Below are 23,959 nucleotides of genomic sequence, written 5' to 3' on the forward strand. Positions count from 1 at the left end.
CGAAGAAGGTTCCAGGCTTTGAGCTGTCATCACAGAGCCCAATTCAGGGCTCGAAACCATGAACCTTGAGATCATGACCTGAGCCAAAGTCAGATGCCTAACCGACTGAGCCACCCAGCCACCCCCATAGACAACCTTTAATAAATATTCTGTGTGCTAAACTCCATCTCAGAGTCTGTTTCCCAGAAAAGCTAATCTGTAACACATATCTTTAATTTTTTTAATGTTTATGTCTTTTTGAGAGAGAGAGAGAGAGCATGAGCAGGGGAGGGGCAGAGAGAGGGAGACACAGAATCTGAAGCAGGCACCAGGCTCTGAGTTGTCAGCACAGAGCCTGATGTGGGGCTCAAACTCACTGACCTGAGCTGAAGTCAAACACTTAACCAACTGACCACCCAGGCACCCCTGTAACAGATATATTTAAATATCTATTGATAAAAAAGAATGATAAACATTATAAACATGATTTTAAAAATAAATGAAAATAGCTAAAGGTAACTCAGCAACATCCTCAAGCATAATAATTTTCCATTACAGGGATCCCAGAAGAAGAATAGAGAGAAAAGGGGAAAGAAAATTTATTTGAAGAAATAATTGCTGAAAACTTCACTGATCTGGAGAAGGAAACAGACATCCAGATTCAAGAGGCACAGAAAGCTCCCAACAGAATCAGCCCAAGGAGGTCCACACCAAGATACATCATAATTAAAATGGCAAAATGTAGTGGAAAAGAGAATTTTAGGGGCACTGTCATGGCTCAATAGGTTAAGCATCTGGATCTTGATTTCTGCTCCAGTCACAATCTCATGGTCATGAGATGGAGCCCAGTGTAGGGCTCTGTGCTGAGAGTGGAGCCTGCTTGGGATTCTTTCTCTCCCTCTCTCTCTTCCCCCACCCCTCCAAAAGAAATAAACATTAAAAAATAGATAATTTTAACAGAAACAAGAGAAAATACTTACATACAAGGGAAACTCCATAACCCTGCAGTTGATTTTTCAGCAGAAACTTTGTAGGCCAGCAGGGAGAGAGTGATATATTCAAAATGATGAAAGGAAAAAACAAAACAAAACAAAACAAAACTACCACCAAGAACGCTCTATCCAGCAATGCTATCATTCTGAAAAGAAGGAAAGACAAAGAGTTTCCCAGACAAACAAAATTTAAAGGAATTCATCATTAGTAAACCAGTCTTGAAAGAAATGTTAAAGGGGATTGTTTGAGTGGAAAGGAAAGGTCATAATCAGAAATAAGAAAATTATGAAAGGAAACATTTTCACAGGTACATATAAACATAATAAAAGTAGGTGAATCATGCAAAACCAGTGTGGAGGTTTAAGCACAAAAGCAGTAAAATATCTATATGTATAAAAATCAAAGGAATCACAAAATAAAAAGATGTCAAGTATGACACCATAAATCTAAAACAGATGTGGGGGGAATATATTTGGTGATTTTAGAATGAGTTCAAACTTAAGTGACCATCAACTAAATATAGTCTGCTATATGCATTAGATATTATATATAAAGTCAGTGGTAACCACAAATCAAAAACTAAAATAGATACGCAAAAAATAAAGAGACAGGAATACAAACGTATTACTAAATAAAGCCATCAAATCCCAAGGGAAGAGAGCTATAAAACAAGTAACATAATGGCAATAAGTACATACCTATCAATAATTATTATGAAAGTAAATGTACTAAATGCTCCATTCAAAAGATACAGGGTGACTGAATGGATAAAAAAAAGCAAGATTCTATATGCTACCTACAAGAGACTCACTTCAGACCTAAAGATACATGCAAATTGAAAGTGAATGGATAGAAAAACATTAATTATGCAAATGGAAGCAGAAAGAAAACTGAGTACTTATATAGGACAAAATAGACTTCAAAACAAAGACCATAACAAGAATCAAAGAAGGGCACTATATAATGATAAAGGGAACATTCCAACAAGAGAATACAACTATAAATATTTATGCACCATGAAACACCCAAATACATAAAGCAACTACTAACAGACAAAGGAAGAAATCATCAACAACACAATAGTATTACTTTACTTTAACACCTCACTCATATCAATAGATAGATTACCCACATTGTACCATGTAGATCTTACAGATATATTCAGAACGTTCCAGCTTAAAACAACAATACAGATTCTTTTCAAGTGCACATGGAACATTCTCCAGAATAGATAACGTTAGGCCACACATTTTAAAATATGGAAATATTATCATGAATTTTCTTCATCACAACAGTATGAAATAAATCAATCACAAGAAGAAGTCTGGAAAGAACACAAATACATGGAGATTAAATAACATGCTGACAATGAGTGGGTCAATAAAGAAATCAGAGTAGAAATTTAAAAATACATGAAGACAAAAGAAAATGAAAACACAATGGTCCAAAAATCTTTGAGATGTAGCAAAATCTGTTCTAAGAGGGAGTTTGTTTTTCATTTTATTTTTGTATTTTGGGTAATTAATTAATTAATTTTAAAATTTACATCCAAGTTAGTTAGCATATAGTGCAACAATGATTTCAGGAGTAGATTCCTTAATGCCTCTTACCCATTTAGCCCATCCCCCCTCCCACAATCCCTCCAGCAACCCTCTGTTTCTTCTCTCTATATGAGTCTTTTATGTTTTGTCCCCCTCCCTGTTTTTATATTTTTGCTTCCCTTCCCTTATGTTCATCTGTTTTGTATCTTAAATTCCTCATATGAGTGAAGACATATGATATTTATCTTTCTCTGACTAAATTCGCTTAGCAGAATACCCTCTAGTTTCTTCCACATAGTTGCAAATGGCAAGATTTCATTCTTTTTTTTTCTTTAATTTTTTTAATGTTTTTTATTATTTATTTTTGAGAGAGATAGAGACAGAATGTGAGTGGGTTAGGGGCAGAGACAGAGGGAGACACAGAATCTGAAGCAGTCTCCAGGCTCTGGCCTGTCAGCCCAGAGCCTGACGTGGGGCTCGAACCCACGAGCCGTGAGATCATGACCTGAGCCGAAGTCAGACGCTCAACTGAGTGAGCCACACAGGTGCCCCAAGATTTCATTCTTTTTGATTGCCAAGAAATACTCCATTGTGTGTGTGTGTGTGTGTGTATATACCACTTCTTTATCCATTCATCCATCAGTGGACATTTGGGCTCTTTCCATACTTTGGAGCATTGGGGAGCATGTGCCCCTTCGAAACAGCACACTTGTATCCCTTAGATAAATATCTAGTAGTGCAATTGCTGGGTCATAGGGTAGTTCTATTTTTAATTTTTGAGGAACTTCCATACTGTTTTCCAGAGTGGCTGCACTAGTTTGCATTCCCACCAGCAGTGCAAAAGAGATCCTCTAAAAGTGATTTTTAAAGCAACACAAGTCTACGTCAAGAAGCAAGAAACAATTTCCAATAAAGAACCTAACTTTACACCTATAAGGAGCTTGAAAAAGAAGTACAAACAAAGTCCAAAGCCAGTAGAAGAAAAGAATAATAAAGACTAGAGAAGAAATAAATGAAATAGAGACTAAAACAAAAGAAAACAAAACAAACACAATAGAACAGATTAATGAAACCAGGAGCTGGTTCTTTGAAAAGATCAACAAAATTGATAAACCTTTCTTCAGGCTCATTAAAAAAAGAAGAGAGAGGACTCAAATAAACAAAATCAGAAATAAGAGAGAAATAACAACCAATACAACAGATACACAACGGATTTTAAGAGAATATCATAAAAAATTATATGCCAACAAATTGGACAATCTAGAAAAAAAATGGAAAAGTTCTTAGAAACATATAACCTCCCAAAGCCAAATCAGGAAGAAATAGAAAATTTGAACATACTAATTACTAGCAATGAAACTGAATCAGTAATTTAAAAACTCCCAACAAACAAAAGTCCAGAACCGGATGGCTTCATAGGTAAATTCTACCAAACATTTAAAGAAGAGTTAATAATTTTTCTTCTCAAAATTTTCCAAAAATAGAAGAAGGAAAGATTTTAAATGTATTCTATGAGGACAGTATCACCCTAAAAACCAGATACAGACACTAAAAAAACAAAAACAACCCAAAAAACAACAAAACCAAGCAAATACTGGCAAGTATCTCTGATGAACATAGATGCAAAAATCCTCAACAAAAATTAGCAAGCTGAATTGAACAATACATTAAAAAAGTAATTCACCATGATGAAGTGGAATTTATTCCAGGGATGCAAGGGTAGTTCAATATTCAGAAATCAGTCACTGTGATACATCTCAATAACAAAAGAAAGGCTAGAAACCAAAAGAACATTTCAATAGATGTAGAAAAAACATTAGACAAAGTACATTTATTTGTAATAAAAACTATTAACAAAGTAGGTTTACAGGGAACATATCTCAACATAATAAAGGCCATATATGAAAAATCTACAGTTAACATCATACTCAATGGTGAAGAAGTGAGAGCTTTTCCTCTAAGATCAGTAATAAGACAAGGATGTTCACTCTCACTTTTATTTAACACAGTACTGAAAGTGCTATTCACAGCAATCAGACAAGAAATAGAAATGCCATCCAAATTAAAAAGAGAAAAATACAACTGTCACTATTTGAAGAGGACAGGATCCTATATAGAGAAAATTCTAAAGGTTCCACCAAAAAACTACCAGAACTAATAAATAAATTCAGTGAAGTTTCAAGATGCAAAATTAATATATAGAAAGAAATCCATTGCATTTCTATACACTAATAATGAAGCAGCAGAAAGAGAAATTAAGAAAACAATCCCATTTACAATTGCACCAAAAATAATAAAATACTGAAGAATAACCTTAACCAAGGACGTAAAAGACCTCTACTACAAAAATTATAAAACATTAATGAAAGAAATTGAAGACGATACAAACAAATGAAAAGATATTCCATTCTCATGGATTGGAGGAACAAATATTGTTAAAATGTCCATACTGCCCAAACAAATCTATAAATTTAATGCAATCTCCATTAAAATACCAACAAAATTTTTTGCAGAACTAGAACAAATAATCTTAAATTTTGTGAGGAACCAGAAACCACCTCCAAATCGCCGTAGCACTCTTGTGAAAGAACACAAAGCCAGATTCCAAGATATTCTACAAATTTGTATTAATAACAACTGTATGGTACTGGTACAAAAACAGACACATAGATGAATGGTACAGAATAAAGAGTGAAGAAATAAATTCATGTTTTATGATCAATTCATCTACAGCAAAGGAAGTAAGAACATACAATGTTAAAAAGACAGTTTCTTCAACAAACGGTGTTGGGAAAACTGAACAGCTACTTGCAACAGAATGAAATTGGGCCACTTTCTTACACAATACACACACAAAAAAAAACCTTAAAATGGATTAAAGACCTAGTTGTGAGACCTGAAACCATAAAATTCCAAGAAGAAAACCTAGGCACTAATTTCTTCAACATCAGCCATTGCAACATTTTTCTAGATATGTCTCATTTGGCAAGGGAAAGAAATGCAAAATTAAACTATTGGGAGTATACCAAATTAAAAGCTTTTGCACAGCAAAGAAAACCATCAACAAAACAAAAAGGTAACCAACTGAATGGGAGAAGTATTTGCAAATGGTGTATCTGATAAGGGGTTAATATTCAAAATATATAAAGAACTTATACAACTCGACACTAAAAGAAATTCAATTTAAAAATGTGCAGAGAACCTGAATAGATGCTTCTCCAAAGATGCATACAGACAGCCAACAGACACATGAAAAAATGTTCAACATCACTAGTCATCAGGGAAATGCAAATCAGAACTACAATGAGTTATCTCTTCATATCTATAATATTGGCGTTTATCTATAATGTTGGCTATTATCAAAATGACCAAAAAATATTAACCAAGTGGTTGGTGCAACCACTGTGAAAATCAGTATAAAGACTTTTCAAAAAGTAAAAATAAAAATAACATGACCTACTAATTCCACTACTGGGTAATTACTAAGGAAAACAAAAACAATAGTTTGAGAAAGCACTATTTACAATAACCGAGATAAGGAAATGACCCAGACCCAAATGTCCAGTGTTTGTCCATAGATGAATGGATAAAGAAGATGTGGTATATATTCCACACAACAGAATATTACTCAGACACAAAAAAATAATGAAAGCTTGCCATTTGGAACAATATGGATTGATGTAGAGGGTATAAAACCAAATGAAATAAGTCGGTCATAGAAAGACAAATACCATATGATTTCACTTATATGTGAAATCTAAGAAACAAAAAAGCAAGCACATTAAAACAGAAACAAAGAAACAGACTCTCAAATACAGAAAACAAACTGGTCGTTGCCAGAGGGGAGGTGGGTGGGGGGGATGAATGAAATAGGTGAAAGCAATTAAGAGTCCTGTTGTGATGAGCATTAATGTATAGAATTGTAGAATCATTATATTTTATACTTGAAATTAATATAACACTCTATGTTAATTATACTTGAATTAAAAAGTTTATACTTCAGTTATAATTTAGTAACAGAGATATGTCATTTGCAACATCTTCTGTCATTCTGTTGGTTGCCTTTTCTTTTGCTGATATTTTCTTTGCTTGCAGAAGCTTTTTATCTTGGTGAGGTCCCAATAGTTCATGTTTGCTTTTGTCTCCCTTGCCTCTGGAGACATGTCTAGAAAGAAGTTGTTGCAGCTGAGGTAGGAGAGGTTGCTGCCTGTTTTCTCCTCTATGATTTTGATTGTTTCCTATCTTGTATTTAGGTCTTTCATCCATTTTGAAATTATTTTTGTGTATGGTGTAAGAAAGTGGCCCAGTTTCATTCTTCTGCATGTCTCTGTCCAGTTTTCCCAATACCATTTGCTGAACAGAGTGCCTTTTTCCCATTGGATATTCTTTGTTGAAGATTAGTTGGGCATATATTTATGGGTCCATTTATGGTTTCTCTATTCTGTTCTGTTGATCTATGTGTCCATTTTTGCACCGGTACCATACCTTCCTGATGATTATAGCCTTGTAATACAGCTTGAAGTCTGGAATTGTGATGCCTCCAGATTTGGTTTACTTTTTCAACATTACTTTGGCTATTTGGGTCTTTTTAGTTCCATATCTTGTGTGTGCGTGTGTGTACTTAATTTAAATCCGAATTAGTTAGAATATGGTGTAAAATGATTTCAGGAATAGAATCTAGTGATTCATACTTACTTATAACACCCAGCGCTCCTCCCTACAAGTATCCTCCTTAATGCACCCTGCCCATTTAGCCCATCCCCCCCCCAACACCTGTCCAGCAACCCTCAGTTTGTTCTCTGTATTTAAGAGTCTCTTATGGTTTGTCTCCCTCTCCATTTTTATATTAGTTTTGCTACCCTTCGCTTATGTTCATATGTTTTGTATCTTAAAGTCCACAGATGAGTGAAATCATATGATATTTGTCTTTCTCTGGCTGACTTATTTCACTCAGCATAATACACTCTAGTTCCATCCATGTTGTTGCAAATGGCAAGATTTCATTCTTTTTTGATTGTTGAGTAATATTCCATTGTATATGTATACCACATCTTCTTTATCCATTCATCTATCAATAGACATTTGGGCTCTTTCCATACTTTGGCTACTGTCAATAGTGCTGCTATAAGCATTGGGATGCATGCACCCCTTTGAATCAGCACTCCTTTATCCTTTGGATAAATACCAAGTGCAATTGCTGGGTCTAGGGTAGTTCTATTTTTAATTTTTTGAGGAACCTCCGTACTGTTTTCCAGAGTGGCTGCACCAGTTTGCACTCCCACTAATAGTGCAAAAGGGTTCATCCTTCTCCACCTCCTCGCCAACATCTGTTTTTTCCACAGTTGTTAATTTTAGCCAATCTGACAGGTTTGATTTGGTATCTCGCCATGGTTTTGATTTGTATTTCCCTGATGATGAGTGATGTTGAGCACTTTTTCATGTGTTGGTTAGCCATCTGGATGTCTTATTTGGAAAAGTGTCCATTCATGTCTTTTTCCCTTTTCTTCGGATTATTTGTTTTTGGGGGTGTTGAGTTTCATAAGTTCTTTATAGATTTTGGATACTAACCCTTTATCTGATATGTCATTTGAAAATATCTTCTCTCATTCTGTTGGTTGCCTTTTAGTTTTGCTGAGTGTTTCTTTCACTGTTCAGAAGCTTTTTATCTTGATGAGTTCCCAATAGTTCATTTTTGATTTTGTTTCCTTTGCCTCGGAGAAATGTCAAGTAAGAATTTGCTGCGGCCAGGGTCACAGAGGTTGTTGCCTGTTTTCTCCTCAAGGATTTTGATGGTTTCCTGTCTTATGTTTAGGTATTTCATTCATTTTGAGTTTATTTTTGTGTATGGTGTAAGAAAGTGGTCCAGGTTCATTCTTCTGCATGTTACTTTCCAGTTTTCCCAACACCATTTGCTGAAGAGACTGTCTTTTTTCCATTGGATATTCTTTCCTTTGTCCATGATTAGTTGGCCATACACTTGTATATTTTCTTGTATAAAAATGTAAGGTGATAGAACTTGCTTAGGAAAATAGGTGCTTTAGCTTATGAAGAAAGTTGTGCTGATATTGGAGTAACAGATTATATGGTATGGCATCTAATTGAAATGCTGAGTTAAATCAAGATTGAGAAACTAAAAAGAGAGCTGGTGTTTACTTGTGTATTAACATTTATTTTTTATTTTTATTTTTTGGAGGTCGAGAAAGGGAGAGGGTGAGAGAGAACCTTAAGTGATTTTCATGTGGAGCATAGAGCCTGATGCAAAGCTCAATCTCATGACCGTGAGATCATGACCTGAGCCCAAAACAAGAGTTGGATGCTGAACCAACTGAGCCACCAAAGCTACCATTATGTATTAATATTTTTAAAAATGTTTAGCATTGCAGTAAACAGAAGTAAATCTACTGGAAAATAGTATATATTTACATTTTTAAAAAGGTGATAAATTGATTATGTCAGAAATTGTAGAAGAAGAGGAGAAGATTATTCTTGGAAATTACACAGTTAAAAATCTAAAAAAATGTTAAAACCTAGTACTAGCAGTCTTGCTTTGTATAGTCCAGATATGCACACATTTCAGTTACCAAATTTTAGTTAAGAAATACCAGTCCCCAGCAACACCAGCTTCACTTGTCTCAAGTTTCAGCTACCACCATATACTAACTGTGAGATTGCAGGGAGGAAAAACTTAGCTGTTAGCTCTCCAGTTCACAAATCACTACGCAAATCAGAGATTTACATCATGATCAGTGACCAATCACCTCACTGCTTTCAAAATCTGCAGGTAATTCCTCACTACACTTGTTTTTCAGTTCCTGAACAGACAGCAAAGTGTGTAGTTATGTTGCTGCTTTGTCTCCCAGTGATAAACCCACGTGGCATTTTACAAAGATGCTCATTGAAAGAGGGGCTTAGCCAATAAAGATGAAAGTGCAGCAAAGAAGTAAAAAATGATGACATCGGAAGTGAGATTCACACTGAACAGAAGTGCGGTTATAGAAGAAATAGCTGTAATGACAATGTTGACATTGCTGCTGCTTGACAAACTAGGCATGGAGCTAAGAGAACTTTGTGGAGGTGAACTTCTATACAAACGAAGAATGTGGTGGTGACAGCAGCGATACAAGGGTCTTAGAGGAAGCGATGCTGGCAGGAAACTTCACTTGCAAAAACTCTGGGAGATACTTCCTGACATTGCAATGGCGTATCGATTCTCCAACGCATAGAAAAGATGCTCACCACACATGCAAACTATACTGTGAGAAGAAAAGTAAGCCATGTTCAAATTAGTCTTGATAAATTGTTTTGCAAAAACAAAATGAAACAAAAAAACCCTTTACTTCTCAATTTTCTAATGTTTTAAATTATAATGTACAAAGTGTATATGTCTTTACTATCTTTATTTTTCTATATATTTACAAGCAATAGTAAGAGCTTTTAATATTTAGACAAAAATGGTAAAGGACATTGAACTATCATAACCTTGCCCTTTTATTATTAAGGCTGCTCTGCATGGCTCCACTCGCACAGTCATTTTACTGTGCAAAACAAGAACTGCCTATGCTAAGCAACTGGCTTTTATGTATCGAGAATAATATAAGATGTTGCCAAATTATTTTTATAAAGAGTAAAGGTACTCGCGAGTAATATAAATTTTCATCTATATCCTACTATGGAACGAGAAAGGGATAAATATTTTAAATCTTATTTTACTAAATACTAAGGTGCGTCTCCCATAAACAACACTTATTGGGTCACTAAGTATTTCCTGTGTGGCCTCTATTGTGCTACAAAATGCAGAGAAAACAAAAGAACCTTTTCCCTCTGTAGCTCTATGAAACAGTCATAATCTAAATGAGCACAAATGAAGCAACTAGAGGACAATTAGGTAGTGAATTATATTCCTTTCTGGTAAGAAGAGATTAATGTGATGCGATGCTTCCTGGGGGATTGGGTTTAGGGAGGAGCGGGGATTTAGGATTGAATTATGAGAAGGATTTGGAAAAGTAGAGAGGATTATATTCTAGGAAGGAGATGCATCATATCAGTGCCAGATCATCAGTGGCTATTGTCTTCACCCATGTGCTTGATAACACTAAGGCCCAGAGTAGAAAAGGAGTTTGCCAGAACATGCAAACAAAGGAGCCAAATACTCTGTAGGTTAGTGCCTAGGTCAGAACAAGGGATGAACCAGAAATACATCAAAAAAAGGAGAGCGAATCTACCATTTATCAAGACTTACGCAAGGCAAATACTGAATTCAAACATCTAGAAAAACAGGACTTCGTTCCACTTTTGGTATATATGCTGCCAAAGTGAACACAAACATTCAGGAATTTGGAGAATAGCATGAACTCTGAGAATCGTGTTTTTGAACCGGATTTACAGTTATACGCCATCAGGAAATATCTATTTCCTTCAAGAAAGGCATTGGTTTATAAATTCCTGTTTATTTAGTCCAAGATCTGAAAGTGGCACATCGCCTTGGTGCACTTCATTAAATGGGGTTGCAGATAAGAGGTAAGATAATTGTTAATAGAACATGAGCAGAGGCACCAGAGAAAGAACTGATTCCTGGAAAACTGGCTGGAATAAGCGTAATCTTCAAATGATAGCTCATAGGTAGTGAAATAATTTCTAATTAACGGGAAGAGTGTCAATCTAATATATTAAAAGCAAAAGGCAGATCCGCATAGAGCTACCTTATTTAACGATGATTAAGATGTATAAAAGAATGTGGTAACTATGTAAAACATATTACAGACACAGTAATGAGAAAATTTTAAAAAAAGAATAAAAAAGACCAGGTTATAAAAGACAGATCAAGGAATACAGTCATATCCTCCATTGCTTCAAGCAGTAGAAAGTCTTTTAAGAATAAGAATTCAATAAAATAAAAGCTTATGACATAAAGCAGGTAAGACATAGATGAAAATAAGAAAACAAAAAAAAAAAATCGGTTCCTGATATACTGGCTCCAAAAAATGGAGCACAAAAGTAATCAGATACAACATGGCATAATTTTCCTGAAATGAGGAAAAACGGATTCTGTAGTTCTAAAGGACACCACTTATGCCAAGAAAACTTATTGTCATTGATAAATATCTTACTATGTAATTGAACATCTCTGATAATAAAAGACCTCCTCAAGATTCTGGGAAATTGAAACCTCCAAGCAGTGAAAATCAGATTGGCCTTAGACTGTTTCACAGCAACATGCACTGCAAGAAAGGAATGAAGCAAATCTGCTAAGAAAAAAAGGAAAGAAAGTCTGACCCAAGAACAAGTGTAAGTGCAACAGGCACATTTCTTCACACAGGAAAAATCCAGGTAATAGATTATGTACAAGTCTCTCTTTAAAAAAACAAACAAAAAACCTACTTGGTAAAAAAACAAGTGAATTTAGGGATGGAAAGTGTGTGGCACAGTGTCGGTGGAGAACACTAAGTCCACTTAAATCAAAAGCAAATTTAAACAATTTGAAATTTCTTGGTTGTATAACCAAATGTAGATGTTAAAAATCTCATTGAAGTAGACATAATGTAATATACATGAGAAGATGGTGGGCAAGAAAGGGAGGACATGCATTACTGCTTATCGCTTCATCGTTAATATTAGAGAAATAACACAGCTAAAAATCACAATGGTTTCTTTTATTCTTAATCTCAGAGGTATTTTTTTTAAATTTTTTTTTAATGTTTATTTATTTTTGAGAGAGAGAGAGAGACAGAGTGCGAGCAGGGTAGGGGCAGAGAGACAGAGAGAGGGAGACACAGAATTGGAAGCAGGCTCCAGGCTCTGAGCTGTCAGCACAGAGCCCGACATGGGGCTCAAACTCACGAACCGGAGATCATGACCTGAGCCGAAGTTGGATGCCCAACCAACTGAGCCACCCAGGGGCCCCTCAGAGGTATTTTTTTTAAGGAACTAATAATATGTCACTTAAGAAAATTTGTCTGAAATTTAGAAATATTTTTAGTTTTCTTGCAGTTTCTTTTTCTTTTATGAAATACAATTAATAATAAAATTTAATTGATTTAACTTAAAAAGAGTATGGAGGGGCGCCTGGGTGGCGCAGTCGGTTAAGCGTCCGACTTCAGCCAGGTCAAGATCTCGCGGTCCGTGAGTTCGAGCCCCGCGTCGGGCTCTGTGCTGACTGCTCAGAGCCTGGAGCCTGTTTCCGATTCTGTGTCTCCCTCTCTCTCTGCCCCTCCCCCGTTCATGCTCTGTCTCTCTCTGTCCCAAAAATAAATAAACGTTGAAAAAAAAATTAAAAAAAAAAGAGTATAGATTAATTTTTCAAATTTTTAAAAATTTATGTTTATTTAATTTTGAGGGAGAGAAAGACAGAGTGCGAGTGGAGGAGGGGCAGAGAGAGAGGGAGACACAGAATCCAAAGCAGGCTCCAGGCTCTGAGCTGTCAGCACAGAGCCTGAAGCGGGGCTCGAACTCGCAAACCGTGGGATCATGACCTGAGCCGAAGTCAGACACCCAACCAACTGAGCCGCTCAGGTACCCCAAGCATTCTTTTAACACATTCTTTAACACATTGAAAGAATATTAACACATTCTTTTTGTTACCTCTCCCTTTTATTCCTGCTAAGACATATGAATACAGAAATATTTTTGCATGTTTTGTAAATGTTTAAGGTGGTTTTTAATGTGTTTGTAGCTTTAAATAATAGTTTTCCTTGAAATTTTTATATAGTTTGAATTTCTGTTTTGTACAGGTGTTATTTTATTTATTCAATGTACACATTTCAGAACATATTACAAAGTTGAAAAAGGAGAAAAAAGTCACTTATTCTATCATTCAAAGACACTGCAATTAAAATTGTGTTCCCTGGATTTTCCCAATTTTTTTTCCTATTCCTAAGAATTTCTATATAAAGAAATTTTTTTGTGTGTATGTCATGCTTTACCACAGCACTAATTCCCCCAGTCATTATAAACTCTTTATAATCATCCTTTTAACAATTGTATGTTTTGCTAAGTATATATATCATAATTTAAATTAGGTATATATCATACAGTTGAAAGGGCAATTCTAGAAATAGCCTTGAAAGTTCTGTAGTGGTGCAAACCTATCATTAAAAGAACAGTGATTAGTATGCTGATACTCAACTTCTTCCTTAATTATATTAATTTTTAACCATGAAATCACCAGTAGAATCCATCACTTATTTTCTTTATCTGCCTTGAAAAAACGAGGTCATAGAGAGTGAAGCTGAATGCACAGGAATTGAAGATTTAAGGTGAAACATCTAATTCATAAAACTTCACACACCTATTGCATTAATCAATTAAATAATTTAATTTCCTGTTTTCAAAGCCAGACTAAACAAAATGAGGGACTCCATTTTTACTCGTAGGGTATAAAGAACCACAAAGAACTTAATAGAACGTCAGTGATGTATATGTACTTATGTATTAATCAGAATAAGCTACGTGCTGCAGAAACCATCATCCCCCCAAATATTAGTGGCTTATTTCAACAAAGATATATTTCTTGCTCACCATAGATATCCATTGAAGGTAGGGTGCTGATTGGCTCTATGCCATCTTTCCTCTGGGATCCAGAATGATACAGTAGCCTTTATCCACGACACTACCTAAGGAAGAGAGATCCTGTGAGCCACAAAGTGGCTTTCAAAAGTTTTCATTATATTTCATTGACCATATTAAGGACCAAAAAAACAGGAATGTATAATAATCATCTCCCCATCAGGACGGGGACTGGAGTGAGGGAAAGTGGTTTCTTTGGCAGAAAAAATTAGTCATGCTATGGACTGGATTGTTTCTCCTTTTCGACACCTTCCCTCGTCTGAAATTCATAGACCTTAGAATTCTAAATTCTTAGACCTTAGAATGTGACTGAATTTGAAAACAGGCCTTTAAAGAGGTAATTAAGATTAAATGGATCAAATGGGTGGGCCCTAATCCACCTGGACAACTGTCTTTAGGATGTGAGATTAGAGCACTTATCGATACCATGGGTGCAGTGCACAGAGGGACAACCATGCGAAGAGGGAGAGAGAGAGTGGTCATTTGTAATTCAAGGAGAGGTTTCTGAATGAACCAATCCAGCCGAAGTCTTGGACTAGATCTTGGACTTCTGTGAGAAAATAAATTTCTGTTGGTTAAGCCACTCAATCTGTGAGGGCAGCCCTAGAAGGCTAACACAAATCAACTACAGCAACTTTTCATAAAAGTTTCCATGGAATTTTACTGGTTTGTGTAGCATTATGAAACTTTATGGATAAAAGATAAGAAAGAGGAAAACAAGAAAAAAGTAAAGCAGGAAAGCAGTATCACCTTATTTATGATCCAGAATTCTTTGACAATTTATTTGAAAATAGCATATGTGTATATATACAAATATATTTCTCACTAAATTTATTTCTTCTAAGTTATCCAATGTGAAAAGTGAGGTCAATTTTTCAAGTTAGTTAATTGGTTGCAAGTCATTATTTGCAGAATTACACTATCTTTACAATGATAGCGTTAGGTTGTAGGCAAAGTTTCCTAAGTCTCTATCCTAGAAAACTTAGAAAGCAATAAAGTGGGGGAGGGTAGATATAACCACGTAGACCATTAGATGGAGGCACATTTACCCTCTGGTGAATGGAATTCAGAAATTCCAATTTGGGGGCACACTATAGAATGAATTCCCTGGTAAATGACATTTTAAAAATATAAGTGAGCCATGTCTTAACTCTTAATATCTGAGATTTATTAGCCTTGGTGATACAGCTACTGTGCTCCTTAGGGAGGAAAATCACTTTAATTAAGAAATAAAAAGACTATCATGTGTTAAGTCAAAACACCCTGTAAACCTCTGAACTATACAAAATAAAGGGTGAAATAGAACACAAAAGAATAAAATACATTCCAAAGCAAGATACACATTTTGGGTGATTAAATGTATTTCCTAGGAATTACTGTATATATATTTTTTATATAATGCTCTGCTCAGTGTTCATATTGAATTAGATATTACTAACTGGATTTCTTTTTCCTTTAAATAGATTTTTTTTCTTACATAAGAGTATAAAACCTATTTGAAAAATCACACAATTACTTAGTCATTCTTTGGGTACAAGCTGCACTTTGGTGTGTTAAAAAAATTCACTTTATTCAGAATGAAATTTCAAAGTAAGAGCAAACAAGAATTGTAGCAATAATTTTAAAGATATCATTGAAAGTTTGATGTACAGAAAGCCAAAAAATATCTCATTATGTTGTTAAAGTTCTAAAAGTTCTATTCTTTTGAGTTCTAAATGTTCATCAAACTGAATTATCCTTGTTAGAACAATCTAATTAGAAACGAATATATTCTGGAATCACTTAAATCTATCAGGGGAGGAGAATTAATGCAACTATATCATCTAGACTTTCAGAGTGCATACGTCCTATTAATGCTAATTACATTTATAAAATGCAAATTACTTACTTCCCTTTGCTCTGTGTATTTATGTTAATGTGCACAATTTAAACTAAGGCAAAAACATACTTAAGCCAATAATCTTCATATAAAACTAAAATGATTAGTTTATTTTAAAAAGTAGCTATTGTAATGGTATGCATCCCCAAATACTCCAAAGCTTCAATTTTCCTGTTTTTCTGTTTATATTTTTTCTTTCAGCTCTATGAAAATGAAAGTATCTGTACAGGGTTAAACAGTTTCTGATCTCAAAGTTTATCTAGGGGAATTTAAAAATCGCTTTTGGGATTTGGCTAAGAGGCTGAGAGATAAACAGAAAACTGACAGATGGGAAGAATAATAGTGGACTAATTAACTGAATCCAAAGATGATACTACCTAAAAATTATCTCAAATGCTGCCTTATCTGTGTACGCACCATACAAAGGTGTGGGGAACAGTGTAGAGTAGTAGTTCTATCTTGGGACACGCTGATTTTGATTCTGGTCTTAGCTCTGCCCTTTACCATTTTCATAACTTTAGGCAAGTTTCTTAACATCTCTAGACTCATCTATAAAACAGATCTAGTAATCATACAAACCTCTTAGAGTTGTTGTCAAGACTAAATAGGATAATTTAAGCCTTCAGGGGTTAGCACAGTGCCTAACAATGTAATAATTGCTCAGTAAAATTAGCTATGATTATAATGTAGCAGCAAATCATGCATTAAAGGGACCCTTATAAATGCAGTAGTTGGATCATAGCAGTTGACAATTATCAAAACATTTAAGTAGATAATAGCAAAATAAAGAAAGTGAATCTTTATATCAGCATGTGTCACAGAAAAGAGGGATGGCTTAAATAACGATGGTTGTGGAAAGGCTGGCTCAGGACTGTGGTAGAATGAAACTGGGATGTATGTGGGTGAATATGAAGGAAGAATGTGAGAAGTGAGATTATGAAATAAATCTGAAGTTCTCTCTCTCTCTTTTTTTTTTTTTTTTTTTTGAGAGAGAGAGATAGAGTATGTGTGAGCAGGGAGAGGGGCAGAAGGGGAGGGAGAGGGAGAGAGATAGAATCCCAAGCAAGGTCCACACTGAGCAGGGCTGGATCTCATGACCTTGAGATCATGACCTGATCCAAAATCAAGGCTCCACGCTCAACAGACTGAGCCACCCAGGCACCCCTAAATCCCAAGTTCTGAACTGTCAAAATTTCCTAGTAACTTACTTAATTTTTTTACTGTACTCTCTTACTTCTTTGAACATTCAATTTTAACTTTTTCTACTATGACAAAGCAAATGCACATATTTAATTATTAAAAAAAATATCGCCCCCACCCTGCAAGCTGTGAAATTATGCATTATCTTCAACTTCCCAGAAATGATGTTAAATTCCAGGGTGCATGCAGCATTTCTATACCTGTTCCATTTGTTACTCTAGTGAAATTAAATTATTGTGCCAATTAAATTAGGTCTCTTTGCTGAGTAAAACTAAGTTTTTTAACTTGCTCTATGAACCCAGAGCTCCAAACCAGTGCTTTGATTGACTGCCAATAAGACTTGAACTTGAAGAGCAAATTCAGATGAAGCCAGATTTTTTTCTTTAATGGTTTCATGTGAAAGAGACATTTATTCGACTAGCAAGGACAAAGTAAGGGCTAAAATATTTCCTTTTGGGTAAACTGAGCAGAAATTATTTTTGTAAGTGTCGTAAGCAGTCCAGGTTGTACCCTTCATAATCACCATCAGATGTTTTGATCAAGTAGTTACAAGTTACACGTAAATGCCACATCTTCCAAATGTTAGCACTTCACCATGTTGAAAATGGATGTTAACTCAGAGGTGAGACCTTAAATGAGGGAAAATAAACAGAATGAGAAAAATACGCTCGACTTGAGACCTTTTCCATCCAGCTTCACAAAGGTAGTATATACTGCAAAGCCCTTGGGTTTGGCCTTGTCCCCAAAGAATCATGGGTTTGAATCCTACTTCTGCCATTTGCTTGTTAGATAACATTAGGTAAGGTTTCTAACCTCACCTAAACTCTATTTACCTATCTGTAAGATGACACCATATCAACTCTCCATGTTGGGATGTGGAGACAATTTTTAAGTGTCACATGTATGAGGCCTGTACATAAGAGCCACTTATTAGTGTCGGATTTTTCTTCTCAACCCCCTTATGAGAGGCTCTTTCGTGACTGGTTTTCCAAAGTCAGTACTGTAGTTCACTATCACTGGCCTCAGGATCACCTCCCTCAACGTCTCTGCATAGCAACCCCCTTCTGGATGACTAGTTTCCTCCCAGAAGTAAACTGTGTGCTTATTTTTCTGTGTTTATCAGTCCTACTTATAAAAAGTGGTATTGTTGTTTACATATGTCTGCATATTACATTAATTGGCATTGCTTATTTTTAGGTTCTATAAAATGGTCTCATAGTATAGGTGGTTTTCTGTGACCCGCTTTTAAAATTCAATATTTTTCCAGTGTTCACCCTTATGGTAGCCTGTAATTATACTTTATTCATTTTCACAAATACATTCCAGTGAGTAAATATACTTCCACTTTACTTCTCTCCTCTCCTACTGATGGACTCTTAAAAATAATGCTGCTCTAAATGTCTTCGTATATTTCATCTAGGTCCACAAATGTAAAAGTCTCTAGGGTTTGTGGCTAGGATCAGAATTGCTAGGTTGTAGGGGTTTCAAATGTTCACCTTTTAAGATAGTGCCAAATTATTTTCCAAAATGTTCGTAATAATTTACATTGCCACTAGGGTTGTATAAAGGTTCTTGCCAGACCATATTCTCAATAAACTTGATATTATCAAATTTAAAAATTTTAGCCATTGAAGAATGGTATTTCACTATGGTCTAAATCTGCATTTTCCTGATTAACTAATAGGTTGAGCAACCCATTAGAACCTAAGGAGGCCTACTGCTAGTTTTATGGATCCTCATCTGCACATCACAACACTTGATATTCTACTACCCACCAGGGGAAAGTTTGACTAGTTTTAGCGATAATATTGATTATAAAATTATACTACAAGTTGAAAATATCTATTCTCCAGATTGATGCAAGGAGTCCGTATAATTCCAAGTGCACATCACAACACTTGATATTCTACTACCCATCAGGGGAAAGTTTGACTAGTTTTAGCGATAATATTAATCATAAAATTATACTACAAGTTGAAAATATCTATTCTCCAGATTGATGCAAGGAGTCCGTATAATTCCTTTCCAAATTCCAACAGAATTTTTCCAATTTATAATATTATTGTAAAGGCTATACGGTAGAGCAGAGGTATGGTAGGCACAACACTCTTGAAGAACAAGAAGAAAGCCTGAGGAGTTTCCCTGAAAGATACCAAGGCATAATATAAAGCTATACTAATTGGGAGCAATGAGACCTTAGTCATATTGTTCAGTATAACAGAATAGAGCTCTTCAAAATAGGCGCATACATGTAAAGAAATTTTATATATCATGGAGTGGATGCTGTAAATCACTAAGATTAGAAAGCTATCCTGTAATAACAGGTACTACATGAAAAAAATAAAAATAAATCAAATTCCTATTTCAAAACACATAGGATGCTATAAAACATCACGCAAACCTTTTAAAAAAATGGTGTGGCAGATCTTCAACATTGGTGTTTTCTCTAACACCAGCTGATCTTGGGGCCATGTTATAGTGATATTTTAGATACACAGGGAAGGCCCATGTGACCCAATACATTGGCTCAAACTTAAAATACCACTATTTATGTTCTATATAAACGTAAATATTCCTGACAAGGGTAATATTTTAATCCACTGAATATCACTTATGACATATTAGGAGCAAAGTCTATGAAAGTGGGTTTTTATTGATATAGAAGGAACAAAGACTTCAAATGATCTTATTTTTTCTCAAAGGTCACTGAGAAATCAGTATGTTTTCAGCTTTACACCTCTGTCTTTTCCAAAAGACTTCTTAAAAATCTGCTTATTAAGAGAATATAACTTTTTGGTTTCTTTCTTTGCAAGTTTAAACTATATGGGATTGGTTTTTCTCATCCCTGACTGATAGACATGTTCAGGCAAATATTTCTGAAAACAAACTATACAGATTAGTTCTTAGTAAGTCTGGGAAGCTGTTTATTGATGCCATGGCCAGGAAGTCTCAATAATATCTTTGTCTCTAGAAATATGTTTCTGTATTTGAAGCATTTATAGAATGAAAACATTATTTTTCACAACTTGAGACTCAAACGATGCAATATATTCAAGTTCATATCCTTGGTGAGGGTCACAGCTGAGGTTAAAATCCAGATCTGCCCGATTGCAAAGTCAGTATTGTTTCTATCACTTTATCATTCATGCAGAGGGAATGAAATAGTGACTGTCCTGTGTCATGCAGTTTAGGTAAATAACAAGGTGAAAATTCAGTAAACTATTTTAGATTTTGCGTTAGACATAGATATGGAGTTCATGTATGATTTCAGATACAATCTCATATAGCATAACTATAAACTAATGTTTATGTCTGTTTAGTGAATATATTCCATCCTAAACATCTGCATTCTGCCCACCTATATCTGTAATGCACTTACCATTCCATTGCATAAAAATATTTGAACAGATTCTAATAGCATAATAAATTTGGCCTTGACATTTATTTATTTATTTATTTATTTATTTATTTATTTATTTTAATTTTTTTTAACGTTTATTTATTTTTGAGACAGAGAGAGACACAGCATGAATGGGGGAGGGGCAGAGAGAGAGGGAGACACAGAATTGGAAGCAGGCTCCAGGCTCTGAGCCAGCAGCCCAGAGCCCGACGCGGGGCTTGAACTCGCGGACCACAAGATCGTGACCTGAGCCGAAGTTGGACGCTTAACCGACTGAGCCACCCAGGCGCCCCTTTTCTTTTTTTCTTTTTTAAAAAAATTTTTTAATGGCCTTGACTTTTAGACTGTTAACACATAAATTAAAAAATTTAAAATTAATATTGTTTCCACTTTACAACTGGAGTCCTAGGCAAGCTACTTTCTTGTGTGGGTCTGTATGCCATTCTGGACATCACTGAAGTGAGCTTTATTTCAGAAGAAAAAAAAATATGATTCACTTTGATGTCCCACTCTGAACAGAGAGTTTGGGCTTGACAAATACTTAAGAGATTGAGATGTGAAAGAGGTTTTCTCTACTTTGAACATACTTTTGTCCATAAATAGAAAGAATCGCCAGTCAGATACAAAATTTAGACCTTCAAGAGTCTCTGCAAAAAAATGAGTTATTCATAGCAATACCATAACTTTATCTAAGTATGATATAGAACCTTTAGTTCAACCTCTTGGATGACAATGTTTTATGAATCCTTTTTACGTTCATTTTTGTGACCAATTATCCTTAGTCTGAGAATCTTTTACCATTTCTTAGACTTTAAATTACAGAAATCACCAGACATTTTGGGACTTAACCATACAAAGACAAATCATGTTTTAGGCCTAAGTAGGAGAAATTTTTATTTTGCTTTTTCCATATGGTATGTGAAATAGGCTAACTCCGATTTGGAAAATTCCTTCCAGATATTCCCACTAGAGATACACCAAAGAAATTTTCTCAAAGCTAAGAATTATTCTATATATTTCACATGTATTATTGAATATTTAAAAAGTTGTTTACCATGACTATAACTTGATTGAACAGGGTATATATTGCACACATAGTCGAAAGACACAGAAGTAGGAAACTAATACAGAAATATTGGACCTTCTCTACTTTCCCATGTCATGAAACAATGTTATTGAAACTTTTTAAAGCCATCTAGTACCTAAAAAATACAATAGATATTATAAGAACTTATAAAAAGCTTCCCTCTTTTTAGAGGGCTAACATAGAGATATAAAGCTTCACCTATTTGGGCATCTAAAGTAAGAACTAAGGATTTTAAGAAATTTAAACTGGCTTATTTGCTCTTGGAATTTGGATAGGTATAACTTCACAATTTCCATGTGCAGGTTAATCAACAAATTAAACAACGTTTTTTGTATTTGTTATCTATTTGCTACCTATGACAACAGATCACCCCAAAGCATAGTGGCTTAAGACAATAATCATTCATTTTTCACATGGTTTCTGCTGGTTAGGATTTTAGGGAGGGTTTGACTGGCAGTTCTTTGTCAACCAGGGTCTCTTATGCAGTCACAAGGCACATGCTGGCTTGGGCTGCAGATACCTGAAGGCGTGACTGAGGCTGAAGTACTCACTTCACAGATGGCTCACTCACATCGTTGGTAATTTGATATCAGCCATCAACTGGGGGTCTCTGTTCTTCCCCCAGGATCGCTTGCATGTCTTCATAGCAAGGAAGCTGCCTTCCCCGAGAGCATGAGGTCTGAGAGAGAGTAAACCAGGTACAAACCTGGTTCTTGTGATCTAGTGTCAGAAGTCACACGAGTCACTTCTGCTGCATATGGTTGGTTGAGACAATTACGAAAAGGAAGGAACATGGATCACTGCTGGGTGGAATTATGCCAAAGTCAGATTGTAACGAGAACATGTTAAAAACCATCGGCTACCATTCTGAATTTCAGATTCAACCAACAGTGAACATCCACTGCTTTGCTGTTTTGTTTGGACTAATTTGAACTTCAAAATAACCTTGTGAGATAGATGTGATTTTTTTTCATTTTTACGCAGAAAAAAACTGAGGCTAAATAAATTAGTTTTTTGAGCTCTGCACAGAAGCAGTATGGGGGATAGAGCATGATGATTTAGGTGAACATGAGTTCAAATTCTGGTTCCATTACTTATTCACTATGTGATTGAAAGCAGTATCAGTACTTAGCTGCAACCACCCCCACCCTGAACTTTTAGAAAAGTACATATTTTGTAATAATAAAATGAATCAAATATTGTGTTTCATAGTTTGCACGTCTCATTAACCTTATTCACAATTGTAAATTGTTTTACAGATGGGGAAACTGAGTGAGGTTAAGTGATGTTTCCATGTCTAGGAAGAGGCACCATCAGAAGTATAACCAAGGTCTTTGGACTTTTAGGACTCTGCTTATTATTATTTTCCATCTTGTTAATTTAGATCAATTGTGCTTACGCGCATTGAAACATTGCAATTTTGATACTTTGAGACAATTTGCCACTTGAAATGGATGAAGGAATGCAGAAAATGGGCAAGTTTTAAGAAATTATTTCTTTGCCATTATTTAAAAATTTGAAGAAAATTAAATTAGCCTTTTGAGGTGAAATATTAAAACAATCTCTAAAATTACAGAATTCCAGACGTTCTGTTTGCTTTAAAACACTTTTCTAGTTATTGGTACCATTGTCATTGTATTAATTATATTATATGAACAAAGAATAGTAGGTCAATGCAAAGTTCAAGGGGCACAACTTTCCAGCTGTTGACGTGTTCCAGTTATTTCATCAGATAAAAGCAAAAGAGGATGAAAGCTTGAGGCCATTGGTCTAGACAGCACATGCTTCTGTTCACTATATCTCTAAGTGGCTTTCATTTTTCTGAATGTATTTGGCAAGTTTCTTAATTTTTTATCGCTAATGACATCCTGAAAGAGATTCATGATTTTATTCCATAGCTATTGTAAGTGCTTAGAGCTCAGTTCTTTAGTTTGAGTTGGAAAGGTGTAGCAATGATAATGATTTTTACCTTTTCATTGCCGTTTGAGAATTCTGAAAGCATTAAGAAAATGTACTGAAGATGAGATACATTAGGACAATCATCTTATATTAAGATCTAAAGCTTTACCTAGATTTTAAAAAGTATGTGTATAGCTAGAAGCGGGTCTGGCTTTGAGACCACAGAGGCAAACCTTACCTCTAGATCCTTCCAGCCACATTCTTTGGGCAGTCCCAGATACCATGCACCTGATTTCTTCTACTTTTTAAAGTTTATTTATTTATTTTTGAGACAGAGCGGGAGAGAGAGAATCCCCAGTAGGTTCCACGCTGTCAGCACAGAGCCCTAGCTGGGGCTCCATCCTGAGAACTGCGACATC

The 23,959-nt window shown here is 35.2% G+C and overlaps 1 protein-coding gene across 4 annotated transcripts in view; it reads right to left on the reverse strand.

Moving 5' to 3' along the window:
* TUSC3 (tumor suppressor candidate 3) overlaps window positions 1-23,959 on the reverse strand; it is a 600,786-nt gene that overhangs the window by 325,581 nt on the left and 251,246 nt on the right. For all 4 annotated transcript variants that reach the window (XM_030312238.1, XM_030312239.1, XM_030312236.1 and 1 more), the window contains exon 4: window positions 14,028-14,122. In XM_030312238.1, the coding sequence (XP_030168098.1) occupies window positions 14,028-14,030 (3 nt within the window). In that variant the 5' untranslated portion in view covers window positions 14,031-14,122. The remainder of the gene's footprint in view (window positions 1-14,027; window positions 14,123-23,959) is intronic.

The sequence above is a fragment of the Lynx canadensis genome, chromosome B1 (assembly GCF_007474595.2).
Source record: "Lynx canadensis isolate LIC74 chromosome B1, mLynCan4.pri.v2, whole genome shotgun sequence".
NCBI classification, from domain to species: Eukaryota; Metazoa; Chordata; class Mammalia; order Carnivora; family Felidae; genus Lynx; species Lynx canadensis.